Source organism: Sylvia atricapilla, chromosome 6, assembly GCF_009819655.1.
Source record: "Sylvia atricapilla isolate bSylAtr1 chromosome 6, bSylAtr1.pri, whole genome shotgun sequence".
Taxonomy (NCBI): Eukaryota; Metazoa; Chordata; class Aves; order Passeriformes; family Sylviidae; genus Sylvia; species Sylvia atricapilla.
In genome coordinates, this window is record NC_089145.1 from 38886859 (window position 1) to 38902513 (window position 15655).

Here is a 15655-nt window from a genome sequence, read left to right on the forward strand (position 1 = left end):
TGCGCACGTGCTGGGGAGGCTGGGCTGGGGACGAGGGCCGGGCCAGAAACGCTGCACCCGGGGCTGGGCTCTCCCGCTGCGTGCAAGGACAGCCCCTCCTGGGACAGCCCTGGGCAGGCCACGGTGCTGCTGCTGCTGCTGCTGCTGCCGGCGCTGCTGGGGCAGCGGGACAGGCCTTGCGGCCTGCAGCTGTCCTTCCTGTGCTCGGATCCCTGCAATTCCCATCCCTGCTGCCCTCATTGTCCTCTCCCTCACTACTGGCGTCATTTGAGCCTTCTCTTCATCCTCCTGCAGACCATGGATGTCATAACATTCCTTTACATGGTCCTGCAAAGCCTCATCCACTACCTGCAGCCTGTGGATGATGTTTTGGATGAGGAAACACGTTGGCGCATGGAGCTGCGTGCAAAGGACTTGGAGAGGAAGAGAATTCAGCTGGTTCTGGAGATGGAGCAGCTCACCCTGAGGCAGAGTAGAGAGAGTTGGGGAGACATGCTCTGGTTTGCCTTACAGCCCAGGCAGGTCTGGGCTGTTGCTGGGCTCCTTGTCCTTCTCTTGGGACTGTATTTTTCCTGGAGGAAAAGGAACGATGAGGCAGAGATAAGTAGTGAGGAAGATGAAGAAGACCATGTTCTTGGCAATGATCTGAGATGGCTCCTAGAGCACATACAGTGGCCTGTACAGGACCTGCAGAAAGGCTGTGAGTGGACAACTGACCTCATGGACAATTATATGATTTATTTTGGACACGTCTTGTCAAACAGCTTCTACCCGGTCCTGCAAAGAGCCATTGGGGTGGGCAGTGCCTTTGAAGGGTGGAGTCCCCGAGAGCAGGATGTTGTGTACCGTGTGCTCATCCCCATGACTCCTCCCCGAGGCCACAGCTTCCACCTGGAGCTGGACTCTGCAGGGGAGAGGCACGTGAGGAACTTCCGTGTCCGTGTGCAGCTGGAGTGCACCTGCTTGAGGGAGCAGCAGGAGGAGAACATGCTGTGCTTCCTGCACCACCCCGAGGAGGAGCTGAGGAGCAATCAGGATCCCAGCCTCCTGGACACCCTGTGCACCGACTCCTACCTCGACGTGCACAAAACGGCCCGCTGGTTCTACCAGCTGGTGAGAGCAGTCTGGCCAGCTTTGCCTCAGTCACACAGCTGGCATTTAAAGCTGCTGCCCTCCAGACGCTCCTGCCAGATCAAGGTGACCAACGGCACAGAAAGCTTCAGGATCGAGGTGCTGTTTGGGGTGCGGAGAGGTTACTCTGACGTCTTTGTGAGTAGCCAGCCTGGGGAAGCCTGCACACTAAGCACAACCTGGCCAGAGACCTACAGTGTGGCAGAGGTGAAGTTCTTCAAGTACATCACCAGGCAGGCCCCTCCTGACAGTTTGCAACTGAGATGCCTGCAGCTCTTCTCCTGTGTTCAACTGGGCTTTGGCTTTTCCACCTACACAGTGAAGACCATCATCATGCACCTCCTGAACACCATCCCTGTGTCACAGTGGCGCAGGAGGTATTTTTTGCGGCGCCTGGAGGATATCAATGTGAACCTGCGCTGCTGCCTGGAGGAGAAATGCCTTAACCACTTCATCATAGGCAACAAGAGACTTCCTCAGGAGATCAGCTTGCCCTTGGACATTGCATCAGCTGAGCCACTCAATCTCTTCCATCACCTGGCACAGTGTCCAGCTGCCCACTCCCAGGCGATGAGGGAGTACCAGGATCTCCAGCATCGGCTTGCACGTGTGCTGCTCAATGGCCACTGAAAGAGGTCATGCTGTGCTTGTGTGCCTTGCAGGCAGTGGCAGAAAAGCCCCTCATAGTTCCAGGAAAAAGAGAGGAGAATGTGGGATACAGAGAGAGAAGGTAAAACGCTGTGCAGCAGCACTATACCATCAGCAGCAGCAGCAGCAGCAGTGTCATCTCAACAGTCTCCCCAGAAGAGCATCCAGTGATGACTACGGTGTGGAGGCCCAGAGAAGCTGACTTCCATTGCAGGGTGGATTCTGGTGATGCACTCCCCCTGCCCCTGGCTGCACTACAATCTGAGAAATGCTCGTTAGGCCTTGGCCTTGACAAACTCCACTTGTACAAAGCCCCTTTTGAGTGTGTCAGAAACACTGTTCGTTCCCAGAAACTAACAGGTGTCTAACTAGTACCATTTTTTAAAGGAACAGCCTTGGAAACTTATTTTTCTCTCCTGACCAAGAGCCCAAGTGGAATAATACTTTTGTTGACAAACCTTCAAATAAATTTACAGAGAAAAGACCTGAATGATGGAAAATTACTTTAAATAAAGCCCACTCTGTTGTGAGTCCAAAGTGAGACCTTTTGAGCTGTTGTTTCCCAGAATATAAGGGACCAATGTCTGTGTCTCTAACTCTGATAATTGGATGGCAGTGGAGCCAACCAAGGACTGTTGGTATTACTATGCTGTGAGAAAGACAAAGATTTGGCTGGAGGAGTGGGGCCAAGAGGAAACAGGGCAGCACTTTTTGTCAGGAAGAACCACAGTACAGCATAAACACAGGAATGAGGCCAAGAAGAGGGCATGGACTCTAGAGTGGGATTAAGACCACCAAAAACCACTAAAGCCTTCTGACCCATTTCCAGGAAGGCTTGAAAGAAAGGACTGTACATGTTAATTAATTGACATAGAAAGTGGGAAACCTGTCTTTAGGGTGGAGAAACCTGTTGATAAAAAGGCAACCTGCAAGCCTGGGAAGTGCCCTCAGGACCCTGGGCATCTCATAGACCAGACCAGCACAGCTAGATTGATGCTGAACCCAAGATTATCACCTGGATTGGCACTGCAGCCAGGATTGACATCCCATTAACTGGATCAACACTGGAACCAGGACTAGTGTTCTCTTTTTCTCTCTCTTTTCTTCTTTTTTTTTTTTTTTTATTTTTTCTTTCTCTCTTTCTTTAATTCATCAATCCCTCTTTAATTCTCCTCTTCTCTTTAACCCTATCCCTTTATACAAAACCCACTGCCATGTGCTTATATAGTCGGTCAGGGGCTAACATACCAATTTCCAAGCCAGTCGTTAGCTAATAAAATTTTCTGATTGTTTGTGGACCCCCTGACTTTTGTTGTTCATTTTGGTCACAATGATTTACAAATCTTAGGTGCTTCCTTCCCCTTAAGGACGGGTCATCATGCTACAGTGGCTACAAAGATGACTTTCATCCCCCTTTCCTCTCATACTGTCACAGCCAGGGTGACCATTTCAGATGGACCCATAAATTCTTGCTGGCAGCTCCAGCTGGTCAGAGACCAGGCAAGAGGCATTGCTAATATTCCTCCTTGTGTTGACTGGGGTCTGTGTGGAGAATCTGTTCAGCCTTAGACACTCCCTGGGGAAAAGCTGGCATGGACTGGAGCATGCAGGTCATGGAGAAGGCACTGCTCAGTTGGCGGGGGAATTGCTGCCATACCTTTCCTCTAGAGTGAAAACACACTTGTGCAATCAAACCTGATGTAGCTGAAGAGGCCCTGGCCAGGAGGCTTGTGAGAGAGAGTGCCATTACCACTTGGACCCTGTCTGCCATCCCTTTTTAGAGAGAGTCTATTCCCTCTGTGAGCTTCACCCAGTCTCTAACGGATAACTGAGCCAAGATGATGGCACTGGTGGATGATACTATAAGGAATGAAAGGAAATCTCTAGATCAGTCACACAAAGTCATACTCCTGAGACACTTCAACTTCTCCATGGTGTCCCCAAAAATGGGGACACCATGGAGAAGTGCTGAACAAGCCCAGAAAATTCCTGATGTCCACATTGAAAAGAGTTTTTTGACATGGGTACTGTGGGAGCCAACTAGGAAAAGTGCCCTCCTAGACCTGCTGCTTGTACATAAGAGATGCTATTGTGGGTGAAGTCGTGATTGGTGCTGTCTTGGCCACAGTAATCAAGAAACACTTGTGTAAAAAATCTCTTCTGTGTAAAAAATCTCTTTTGAGTAAAAAAACTCTTCTGTGTTATGGGAAAAACTGTCTGCAGAGCTACTCCTCAGGGTTGTGGGAGAGTAAGCTCAAGGAAGTAATTAACGAGGGCCCTGAGCATGTACTTTTAGGGATACTGATGTCCACAAATACTAGTCCTTTCTATTAGAAACATTTGTATAAGAGCACAAGTCTGATGAAGAAGGGCTGAGGGAGGTGAGGATGTTTAGCAGAGAGAAAAAGTGCCTCGGGGGGACCTTATGGTTCTCTACAGCTCCCTGACGGGAGGCTGTGGGGGTCCATGTATTCTCCCAGCTGTGGCAGGGCATCTCACCCTGCTTAAAAGCTGATCTGTTATTTGTTAACTGGTCAGATAATTCCAAGAGGACAAAGTGTCTTGCAGTGCATTCTTTTGGCACCATGGGGTAAACGGTGGGCTGGCATCTCCCAACTGCCAATAAACATTGTACTGTTGAAGTGAGATCTGGAAAGAGAAGCTGATTTCTGACTGATGGGCACCTCACTTTATGACTATAAAAGCCATACCAAACTTTGACAAAGAAGAAGTGTAGCAGAGACTCCAATTAATAGGAGGCTGGACAGAGCAAATGACACGTCTCAACCAATGTGGCTACCATGTCTATCTCCAATTTATTGTTTCTGGACAGAGAGTTATATAGATTCACAACATAGTTTACAATTACAGGGTATACAAAGAATAGCAAGCAAGCTTTATTTATCTTAGTCTTAAGGTGGCTAAATTGTCAGAGCTATAATACTACATTTAGAAACCCACTATTCCATGGGACACCTTAACGTGAAATGTGAATTCTTGCTGCACCATAAATATAAATTTTTCTTGTGCCTTTGAGGCCTGCAAGCCCTGTGGGCCCCAGAAGCCCACAGGGCCAGCAGGCCAAAGAGCTCAGTCTGGAATTGCTCAACCTCAATCAATCCAAATATAAACCATGTCTTCACTCTCTAAGAACTCTAAGAAATCCCACAACACAGAAGTTTTCTATACAGTTCTCTGGAAATGTGTAGAGTTTTTCCCCTGGATAAGGACACTTGTTTTGCGGTTACTGCTGTGGAGGTTAAGTGAAAGAAATCCTCATTCTTGTCATCTCTGTGGTATGTTACATTTCACTCTGAACCAATGCTGATCTTTGACAAGCTTCAATACACATAGATTATGCCATTCACTGTTTACGTTAGCCTGTAATTTACTTCTAGTTTTTAGTTTTATACTGAGTAGTAAGTAAATGACAGATCTTTTCTGTATTATCTCCTGTCCGTTTAATAAATAAGTACTTTATAAAAAGATTTGATCCTTAGAATGTGAGGGCAACAGTGATTCCTTAAATATGAAATGTTTCCAAAATCTAAGGCTAAGGACCTGTCTGAACTTCCCACATTTTCTGTAACAAGAGAAAACCGGCACTATGACCAAAGAGACGGGCCTCAATTTGAATCACATTTAGATATTTAGAAGAGATCTTAAGAAAAATGCTTTCAAAAAAAATTCTATCAAGCATGGGAACAGGCTGCCAAGAGAAATAGCTGACTGCCCACCCTTGGAGGGACTCAAAAAGTATGGAACATTTGGAAACATGGCTGATGGGTGCAGTAGGCAGTGTTAAGTTTGAGGTTGAACTGGGTGATCTTCAGGGTCTTTTTCAACCTTGCTGACTCAGAGGTTCAAGTGCAGCACAACCAGTAAGGAATCAAAGCTCAGACTCAATGATGATCAAGGCTACCTTCCAACCTGGATATCTAGGAGACTGCCAATGGAGGGCAGATGAAAAGAGATCCAAAAGAAAGAACAGTGGGAGCTCTTTTGAATCTTTTCAAGATTCACTCAAAGGCAGCTTTAAGCACTACACCAGGGTCACTCTGAGTGGCTGAGCCAGGGTGGGGACAAAGGGTGGGGTTGTGACGTGCTGTGCCACCTGTGACATCTCAGGGACGTGTCACAATGGGGGCAGCTGTAAAAGGCGCCAGCAGGTAAGGCTGGCCCAGCATTGCTCCGGAAAGCGGTGAGTGCGCACGTGCTGGGGAGGCTGGGCTGGGGACGAGGGCCGGGCCAGAAACGCTGCACCCGGGGCTGGGCTCTCCCGCTGCGTGCAAGGACAGCCCCTCCTGGGACAGCCTTGGGCAGGCCACGGTGCTGCTGCTGCTGCTGCTGCCGCCGCTGCTGGGGCAGCGGGACAGGCCTTGTGGCCTGCAGCTGTCTGGGGCCCTGTCCTTCCTTCCCCAGATCCCTGGGCGTCCTGTCTTCTCTCCAGCAAGCAGCAGTTCCCTCTCCCCCCTCGTAGCCTCACGTAAGGTCTTCCTTCCATCCTCCTGCAGACCATGAATTCCGTAGTATTCCTTTTCGTGCTGGTGAAGACCCTCAGCCAGTTCCTGCAGCCTGTGGGTGATGTTTGGGACGAGGAAACACGTCTGCGCATGGAAGCGCGTGCAAAGCGCCTGGAGTGGGAGAGGATTCGGCTGGAGCAGGAGGTGGAGCAGCTCAGCCTGAAGCAGGTGCAGGTCTGGAAGCCCATGGCTGTTGCTGTGCTCCTGGTGCTTGTCTTGGTCCTGTGGTTCATCGGGTGGAAAAGCAGCCTGAGGAGAGAGGAGCCTGAGGAAGAAAACAGTGGTGCAAACGAAGAGCACGTCCAAAACGGGGATGCAAATGAAGGAGACGATGGTGGAAACGAAGAAGCCGAGGCGAACCGGCAGGAAGACAACAACGTGCAGGAGCTCGGCCACGTTGCTGCAAACGAAGGAGGCATGGTCCCTGCAGATGAAGGCAGCGATGCTGGGAGTGAAGAGGAAGTTGGCGATGCTGCTTTAAATGAAGAGGATGACATTGTAAATGAAGTCATCAATGATATTGCAAATGCAGCAAACAACAATGACGCAGCAAACGGAGTCCAAGGAGAAGACAATGATTTTGACGATCATGTTGGAAGAATTCTAATGGAGCGCATACAGTGGCCTGTACAGGACCTGCAGAAAGGCTGTGAGTGGACAGCTGAGCTCATGGACAATTATATAGCTTACTTTTGGCTCATCTTGTCAAACAGTTTCTACCCAGTCCTGCCAAGAGCCATCGGGGTGGGCAGTGCCTTTGAAGGGTGGAGTCCCCGAGAGCAGGATGTTGTGTACCGTGTGCTCATCCCCATGACTCCTCCCCGAGGCCACAGCTTCCACCTGGAGCTGGACTCTGCAGGGGAGAGGCACGTGAGGAACTTCCGTGTCCGTGTGCAGCTGGAGTGCACCTGCTCGAGGAAGCAGCAGGAGGAGAACATGCTGTGCTTCCTGCACCACCCCGAGGAGGAGCTGAGGAGCAATCAGGATCCCAGCCTCCTGGACACCCTGTGCACCGACTCCTACCTCGACGTGCACAAAACGGCCCGCTGGTTCTACCAGCTGGTGAGAGCAGTCTGGCCAGCTTTGCCTCAGTCACACAGCTGGCATTTAAAGCTGCTGCCCTCCAGACGCTCCTGCCAGATCAAGGTGACCAATGGCACAGAAAGCTTCAGGATCGAGGTGCTGTTTGGGGTGCAGAGAGATGACTCACACATCTTTGTGAGCAGCCAGCCGAGAGAGGCCTACACCCCAAGCACAACCTGGCCTGAGACTTATGCTGTGGCAGAGACTGAGTTCTTCGAGCACATTGCCAGGCAGGCCCCCCCTGACAGTTTGCACCTCAAATGCCTGCAGTTCTTCGCCCGTCTGCAGCTGGGCTTCGGCTTTTCCACCTACACCACCAAGACCATCGTCATGCACCTGCTCAACGTCGAGCCCGTGTCATCGTGGCGCAGGAGAGATTTGCTGCTGCGGCTGGTGGATATCAGCGAGAGCCTGCGCCTGTGTGTGCAAGCAAAACGCCTCAACCACTTCATCGTGGGCAACTGGAGGCTTCCTGGGGACATCAGATTACCCCGAGATGTTCAAATGGACAAGAGAAACAACCTCTTCCATCACCTGGCACAGCAATCGGCCGCCCACAGGCAGGCCATCAGTGAGTACCAGGTGATGAGAAAGTGGTTCAAAAGAATCCTTCTCGGGCAACGCTGAATGAAGGAAGGGGAGCAGCCATGGTTATGAGCACAGAGCTGTGCTCCAGCTGCTCACACCCGGCAGTGGAGACCCACCTCCTAGGGCAAATTTGGTGCTTTAAGGGGAAGAGGATGCGGGCAAAGGCTCTGGTGAAGGCCCCCACAGCCTCTCCTGACACCTCAGCGGGTGGAGGGCCATGGGAGGATTTATTCTACCTCCTTGTGTCAGATCATTTTCCAGAAGAAGGCACCCAGATCTGCACAAAGCCCCACTTATGTGTGAACTCTTCCACTCCTAAAAGCGCACATGAGGAGAGCGCACGCCGTACATGCAAGAACAAAGTCACCAAACCACACCTGCAACATGCAGCTGTTCCTGGCCTTTGAGAAGAGCCCAAAATGGGAGCACGAAAGAAGGAGCAATGTGGGACAGAAAAGGAAAGAAGAAAGACGGCAAAAAAACCCAAGAGGAAAACCCAGGGCTGCATGCCTGGGATCATTCCATGGGTGGACTTTCTCCTTGTCTCCGGAAGGGAGACCTTTAGGTCAGCATTGCACCAAGCATATTGGAGCTGACCTGAATTTTTTTTTATGTAAGAATGTTGATTTTTTGTTTCATGGAGCGACATATATATATATTTTTATATATATATAGATAGATTTTTTTTTTGTATCTAGAAATTATAAATGATAAAGTTTTTCAATTAATATATTGAATAGTAAAATACAATAAAAATAGTAATACAAAAATATCAGGAGACTAAGTATGTAATTATTATGTAACGATTAAAAGTAATTCCAAACTGTTGTTTACGTAATGATGCCATATGGATGTGGCGTTTGGGGACCTGGCTGATGGGTGCAGTAGGCAGCGTTAAGTTTGAGGTTGAACTGGGTGATCTTCAGGGTCTTTTTCAACCTTGCTGACTCAGAGGTTCAAGTGCAGCACAACCAGTGAGGAATCAAAGCTCAGACTCAATGATGATCAAGGCTACCTTCCAACCTGGATATCTAGGAGACTGCCAATGGAGGGCAGATGAAAAGAGATCCAAAAGAAAGAACAGTGGGAGCTCTTTTGAATCTTTTCAAGATTCACTCAAAGGCAGCTTTAAGCACTACACCAGGGTCACTCTGAGTGGCTGAGCCAGGGTGGGGACAAAGGGTGGGGTTGTGACGTGCTGTGCCACCTGTGACATCTCAGGGACGTGTCACAATGGGGGCAGCTGTAAAAGGCCCCAGCAGGTAAGGCTGGCCCAGCATTGCTCCGGAAAGCGGTGAGTGCGCACGTGCTGGGGAGGCTGGGCTGGGGACGAGGGCCGGGCCAGAAACGCTGCACCCGGGGCTGGGCTCTCCCCCTGCGTGCAAGGACAGCCCCTCCTGGGACAGCCTTGGGCAGGCCACGGTGCTGCTGCTGCTGCTGCCGGCGCTGCTGGGGCAGCGGGACAGGCCTTGTGGCCTGCAGCTGTCTGGGGCCCCGTCCTTCCTCCCCCAGATCCCTGGGCGTCCTGTCTTCTCTCCAGCAAGCAGCAGTTCCCTCTCCCCCCTCGTAGCCTCACGCAAGGTCTTCCTTCCATCCTCCTGCAGACCATGAATTCTGTAGTATTCCTTTTCGTGCTGGTGAAGACCCTCAGCCAGTTCCTGCAGCCTGTGGGTGATGTTTGGGACGAGGAAACACGTCTGCGCATGGAAGCGCGTGCAAAGCGCCTGGAGTGGGAGAGGATTCGGCTGGAGCAGGAGGTGGAGCAGCTCAGCCTGAAGCAGGTGCAGGTCTGGAAGCCCATGGCTGTTGCTGTGCTCCTGGTGCTTGTCTTGGTCCTGTGGTTCATCGGGTGGAAAAGCAGCCTGAGGAGAGAGGAGCCTGAGGAAGAAAACAGTGGTGCAAACGAAGAGCATGTCCAAAACGGGGATGCAAATGAAGGAGACGATGGTGGAAACGAAGAAGCCGAGGCGAACCGGCAGGAAGACAACAACGTGCAGGAGCTCGGCCACGTTGCTGCAAACGAAGGAGGCATGGTCCCTGCAGATGAAGGCAGCGATGCTGGGAGTGAAGAGGAAGTTGGTGATGCTGCTTTAAACGAAGAAGATGACATTGTAAATGAAGTCATCAATGATATTGCAAATGCAGCAAACAACAATGACGCAGCAAACGGAGTCCAAGGAGAAGACAATGATTTTGACGATCATGTTGGAAGAATTCTAATGGAGCGCATACAGTGGCCTGTACAGGACCTGCAGAAAGGCTGTGAGTGGACAGCTGAGCTCATGGACAATTATATAGCTTACTTTTGGCTCATCTTGTCAAACAGTTTCTACCCAGTCCTGCCAAGAGCCATTGGGGTGGGCAGTGCCTTTGAAGGGTGGAGTCCCCGAGAGCAGGATGTTGTGTACCGTGTGCTCATCCCCATGACTCCTCCCCGAGGCCACAGCTTCCACCTGGAGCTGGACTCTGCAGGGGAGAGGCACGTGAGGAACTTCCGTGTCCGTGTGCAGCTGGAGTGCACCTGCTCGAGGAAGCAGCAGGAGGAGAACATGCTGTGCTTCCTGCACCACCCCGAGGAGGAGCTGAGGAGCAATCAGGATCCCAGCCTCCTGGACACCCTGTGCACCGACTCCTACCTCGACGTGCACAAAACGGCCCGCTGGTTCTACCAGCTGGTGAGAGCAGTCTGGCCAGCTTTGCCTCAGTCACACAGCTGGCATTTAAAGCTGCTGCCCTCCAGACGCTCCTGCCAGATCAAGGTGACCAATGGCACAGAAAGCTTCAGGATCGAGGTGCTGTTTGGGGTGCAGAGAGATGACTCACACATCTTTGTGAGCAGCCAGCCGAGAGAGGCCTACACCCCAAGCACAACCTGGCCTGAGACTTATGCTGTGGCAGAGACTGAGTTCTTCGAGCACATTGCCAGGCAGGCCCCCCCTGACAGTTTGCACCTCAAATGCCTGCAGTTCTTCGCCCGTCTGCAGCTGGGCTTCGGCTTTTCCACCTACACCACCAAGACCATCGTCATGCACCTGCTCAACGTCGAGCCCGTGTCATCGTGGCGCAGGAGAGATTTGCTGCTGCGGCTGGTGGATATCAGCGAGAGCCTGCGCCTGTGTGTGCAAGCAAAACGCCTCAACCACTTCATCGTGGGCAACTGGAGGCTTCCTGGGGACATCAGATTACCCCGAGATGTTCAAATGGACAAGAGAAACAACCTCTTCCATCACCTGGCACAGCAATCGGCCGCCCACAGGCAGGCCATCAGTGAGTACCAGGTGATGAGAAAGTGGTTCAAAAGAATCCTTCTCGGGCAACGCTGAATGAAGGAAGGGGAGCAGCCATGGCTATGAGCACAGAGCTGTGCTCCAGCTGCTCACACCCGGCAGTGGAGACCCACCTCCTAGGGCAAATTTGGTGCTTTAAGGGGAAGAGGATGCGGGCAAAGGCTCTGGTGAAGGCCCCCACAGCCTCTCCTGACACCTCAGCGGGTGGAGGGCCATGGGAGGATTTATTCTACCTCCTTGTGTCAGATCATTTTCCAGAAGAAGGCACCCAGATCTGCACAAAGCCCCACTTATGTGTGAACTCTTCCACTCCTAAAAGCGCACATGAGGAGAGCGCACGCCGTACATGCAAGAACAAAGTCACCAAACCACACCTGCAACATGCAGCTGTTCCTGGCCTTTGAGAAGAGCCCAAAATGGGAGCACGAAAGAAGGAGCAATGTGGGACAGAAAAGGAAAGAAGAAAGACGGCAAAAAAACCCAAGAGGAAAACCCAGGGCTGCATGCCTGGGATCATTCCATGGGTGGACTTTCTCCTTGTCTCCGGAAGGGAGACCTTTAGGTCAGCATTGCACCAAGCATATTGGAGCTGACCTGAATTTTTTTTATGTAAGAATGTTGATTTTTTGTTTCATGGAGCGACATATATATATATTTTTATATATATATAGATAGATTTTTTTTTTGTATCTAGAAATTATAAATGATAAAGTTTTTCAATTAATATATTGAATAGTAAAATACAATAAAAATAGTAATACAAAAATATCAGGAGACTAAGTATGTAATTATTATGTAACGATTAAAAGTAATTCCAAACTGTTGTTTACGTGATGATGCCATATGGATGTGGCGTTTGGGGACCTGGCTGATGGGTGCAGTAGGCAGCGTTAAGTTTGAGGTTGAACTGGGTGATCTTCAGGGTCTTTTTCAACCTTGCTGACTCAGAGGTTCAAGTGCAGCACAACCAGTGAGGAATCAAAGCTCAGACTCAATGATGATCAAGGCTACCTTCCAACCTGGATATCTAGGAGACTGCCAATGGAGGGCAGATGAAAAGAGATCCAAAAGAAAGAACAGTGGGAGCTCTTTTGAATCTTTTCAAGATTCACTCAAAGGCAGCTTTAAGCACTACACCAGGGTCACTCTGAGTGGCTGAGCCAGGGTGGGGACAAAGGGTGGGGTTGTGACGTGCTGTGCCACCTGTGACATCTCAGGGACCTGTCACAATGGGGGCAGCTGTAAAAGGCCCCAGCAGGTAAGGCTGGCCCAGCATTGCTCCGGAAAGCGGTGAGTGCGCACGTGCTGGGGAGGCTGGGCTGGGGACGAGGGCCGGGCCAGAAACTCTGCACCCGGGGCTGGGCTCTCCCCCTGCGTGCAAGGACAGCCCCTCCTGGGACAGCCCTGGGCAGGCCACGGTGCTGCTGCTGCCGCTGCTGCCGGCGCTGCTGGGGCAGCGGGACAGGCCTTGTGGCCTGCAGCTGTCTGGGGCCCCGTCCTTCCTTCCCCAGATCCCTGGGCGTCCTGTCTTCTCTCCAGCAAGCAGCAGTTCCCTCTCCCCCCTCGTAGCCTCACGCAAGGTCTTCCTTCCATCCTCCTGCAGACCATGAATTCTGTAGTATTCCTTTTCGTGCTGGTGAAGACCCTCAGCCAGTTCCTGCAGCCTGTGGGTGATGTTTGGGACGAGGAAACACGTCTGCGCATGGAAGCGCGTGCAAAGCGCCTGGAGTGGGAGAGGATTCGGCTGGAGCAGGAGGTGGAGCAGCTCAGCCTGAAGCAGGTGCAGGTCTGGAAGCCCATGGCTGTTGCTGTGCTCCTGGTGCTTGTCTTGGTCCTGTGGTTCATCGGGTGGAAAAGCAGCCTGAGGAGAGAGGAGCCTGAGGAAGAAAACAGTGGTGCAAACGAAGAGCACGTCCAAAACGGGGATGCAAATGAAGGAGACGATGGTGGAAACGAAGAAGCCGAGGCGAACCGGCAGGAAGACAACAACGTGCAGGAGCTCGGCCACGTTGCTGCAAACGAAGGAGGCATGGTCCCTGCAGATGAAGGCAGCGATGCTGGGAGTGAAGAGGAAGTTGGCGATGCTGCTTTAAACGAAGAAGATGACATTGTAAATGAAGTCATCAATGATATTGCAAATGCAGCAAACAACAATGACGCAGCAAACGGAGTCCAAGGAGAAGACAATGATTTTGACGATCATGTTGGAAGAATTCTAATGGAGCGCATACAGTGGCCTGTACAGGACCTGCAGAAAGGCTGGGAGTGGACAGCTGAGCTCATGGACAATTATATAGCTTACTTTTGGCTCATCTTGTCAAACAGTTTCTACCCAGTCCTGCCAAGAGCCATTGGGGTGGGCAGTGCCTTTGAAGGGTGGAGTCCCCGAGAGCAGGATGTTGTGTACCGTGTGCTCATCCCCATGACTCCTCCCCGAGGCCACAGCTTCCACCTGGAGCTGGACTCTGCAGGGGAGAGGCACGTGAGGAACTTCCGTGTCCGTGTGCAGCTGGAGTGCACCTGCTCGAGGAAGCAGCAGGAGGAGAACATGCTGTGCTTCCTGCACCACCCCGAGGAGGAGCTGAGGAGCAATCAGGATCCCAGCCTCCTGGACACCCTGTGCACCGACTCCTACCTCGACGTGCACAAAACGGCCCGCTGGTTCTACCAGCTGGTGAGAGCAGTCTGGCCAGCTTTGCCTCAGTCACACAGCTGGCATTTAAAGCTGCTGCCCTCCAGACGCTCCTGCCAGATCAAGGTGACCAATGGCACAGAAAGCTTCAGGATCGAGGTGCTGTTTGGGGTGCAGAGAGATGACTCACACATCTTTGTGAGCAGCCAGCCGAGAGAGGCCTACACCCCAAGCACAACCTGGCCTGAGACTTATGCTGTGGCAGAGACTGAGTTCTTCGAGCACATTGCCAGGCAGGCCCCCCCTGACAGTTTGCACCTCAAATGCCTGCAGTTCTTCGCCCGTCTGCAGCTGGGCTTCGGCTTTTCCACCTACACCACCAAGACCATCGTCATGCACCTGCTCAACGTCGAGCCCGTGTCATCGTGGCGCAGGAGAGATTTGCTGCTGCGGCTGGTGGATATCAGCGAGAGCCTGCGCCTGTGTGTGCAAGCAAAACGCCTCAACCACTTCATCGTGGGCAACTGGAGGCTTCCTGGGGACATCAGATTACCCCGAGATGTTCAAATGGACAAGAGAAACAACCTCTTCCATCACCTGGCACAGCAATCGGCCGCCCACAGGCAGGCGATCAGTGAGTACCAGGTGATGAGAAAGTGGTTCAAAAGAATCCTTCTCGGGCAACGCTGAATGAAGGAAGGGGAGCAGCCATGATTATGAGCACAGAGCTGTGCTCCGGCTGCTCACACCTGGCAGTGGAGACCCACCTCCTAGGGCAAATTTGGTGCTTTAAGGGGAAGAGGATGCGGGCAAAGGCTCTGGTGAAGGCCCCCACGGCCTCTCCTGACACCTCAGCAGGTGGAGGGCCATGGGAGGATTTATTCTACCTCCTTGTGTCAGATCATTTTCCAGAAGAAGGCACCCAGATCTGCACAAAGCCCCGCTCATGTGTGAACTCTTCCACTCCTAAAAGCGCACATGAGGAGAGCGCACGCCGTACATGCAAGAACAAAGTCACCAAACCACACCTGCAACATGCAGCTGTTCCTGGCCTTTGAGAAGAGCCCAAAATGGGAGCACGAAAGAAGGAGCAATGTGGGACAGAAAAGGAAAGAAGAAAGACGGCAAAAAAACCCAAGAGGAAAACCCAGGGCTGCATGCCTGGGATCATTCCATGGGTGGACTTTCTCCTTGTCTCCGGAAGGGAGACCTTTAGGTCAGCATTGCACCAAGCATATTGGAGCTGACCTGAATTTTTTTTTATGTAAGAATGTTGATTTTTTGTTTCATGGAGCGACATATATATATATTTATATATATATATAGATAGATTTTTTTTTGTATCTAGAAATTATAAATGATAAAGTTTTTCAATTAATATATTGAATAGTAAAATACAATAAAAATAGTAATACAAAAATATCAGGAGACTAAGTATGTAATTATTATGTAACGATTAAAAGTAATTCTAAACAGTTGTTTATGTAATGATGTCATATGGATGTGGCGTTTGGGGACCTGGCTGATGAGTGCAGTATACACTCCTAAAAGTACACACGAAGAGAGATAATATCATACATGCAAGAAAATTCACCAAACCCCACATGCAACATGTAGCTGTTCATGGCCTTTGAGAAGATTCCGAAACTGGAGCATGAAAGAAGTAAGTATGAGGGACATAAAAAGAATAAAGAAACAGCACAAAAATGCGCTGTTGAAAAATTAGCGCTGCTTGCCTGGGATTAGTCTATGAATGAACTCTC

At 50.9% G+C, this 15655-nt stretch overlaps 4 protein-coding genes across 4 annotated transcripts; all 4 read left to right on the top strand.

The window, feature by feature from the left end:
- The first annotated feature begins 86 nt into the window (after window positions 1-86).
- LOC136363207 (inositol 1,4,5-trisphosphate receptor-interacting protein-like 1) lies at window positions 87-1761 on the top strand. Its single transcript, XM_066322285.1, has one exon. It carries the CDS (start codon window positions 298-300, stop codon window positions 1759-1761), a length of 1464 nt encoding a protein of 487 aa, XP_066178382.1. The 5' UTR covers window positions 87-297.
- A 4310-nt stretch (window positions 1762-6071) lies between these two features.
- Window positions 6072-8012, top strand: LOC136363106 (inositol 1,4,5-trisphosphate receptor-interacting protein-like 1). Its single transcript, XM_066322196.1, has one exon. It carries the CDS (start codon window positions 6297-6299, stop codon window positions 8010-8012), a length of 1716 nt encoding a protein of 571 aa, XP_066178293.1. The 5' UTR covers window positions 6072-6296.
- Window positions 8013-9580: 1568 nt separating this feature from the next.
- LOC136363107 (inositol 1,4,5-trisphosphate receptor-interacting protein-like 1) lies at window positions 9581-11296 on the top strand. Its single transcript, XM_066322197.1, has one exon. It carries the CDS (start codon window positions 9581-9583, stop codon window positions 11294-11296), a length of 1716 nt encoding a protein of 571 aa, XP_066178294.1.
- A 1570-nt stretch (window positions 11297-12866) lies between these two features.
- LOC136363108 (inositol 1,4,5-trisphosphate receptor-interacting protein-like 1) lies at window positions 12867-14582 on the top strand. Its single transcript, XM_066322198.1, has one exon. It carries the CDS (start codon window positions 12867-12869, stop codon window positions 14580-14582), a length of 1716 nt encoding a protein of 571 aa, XP_066178295.1.
- The last annotated feature ends 1073 nt before the right edge of the window (window positions 14583-15655 follow it).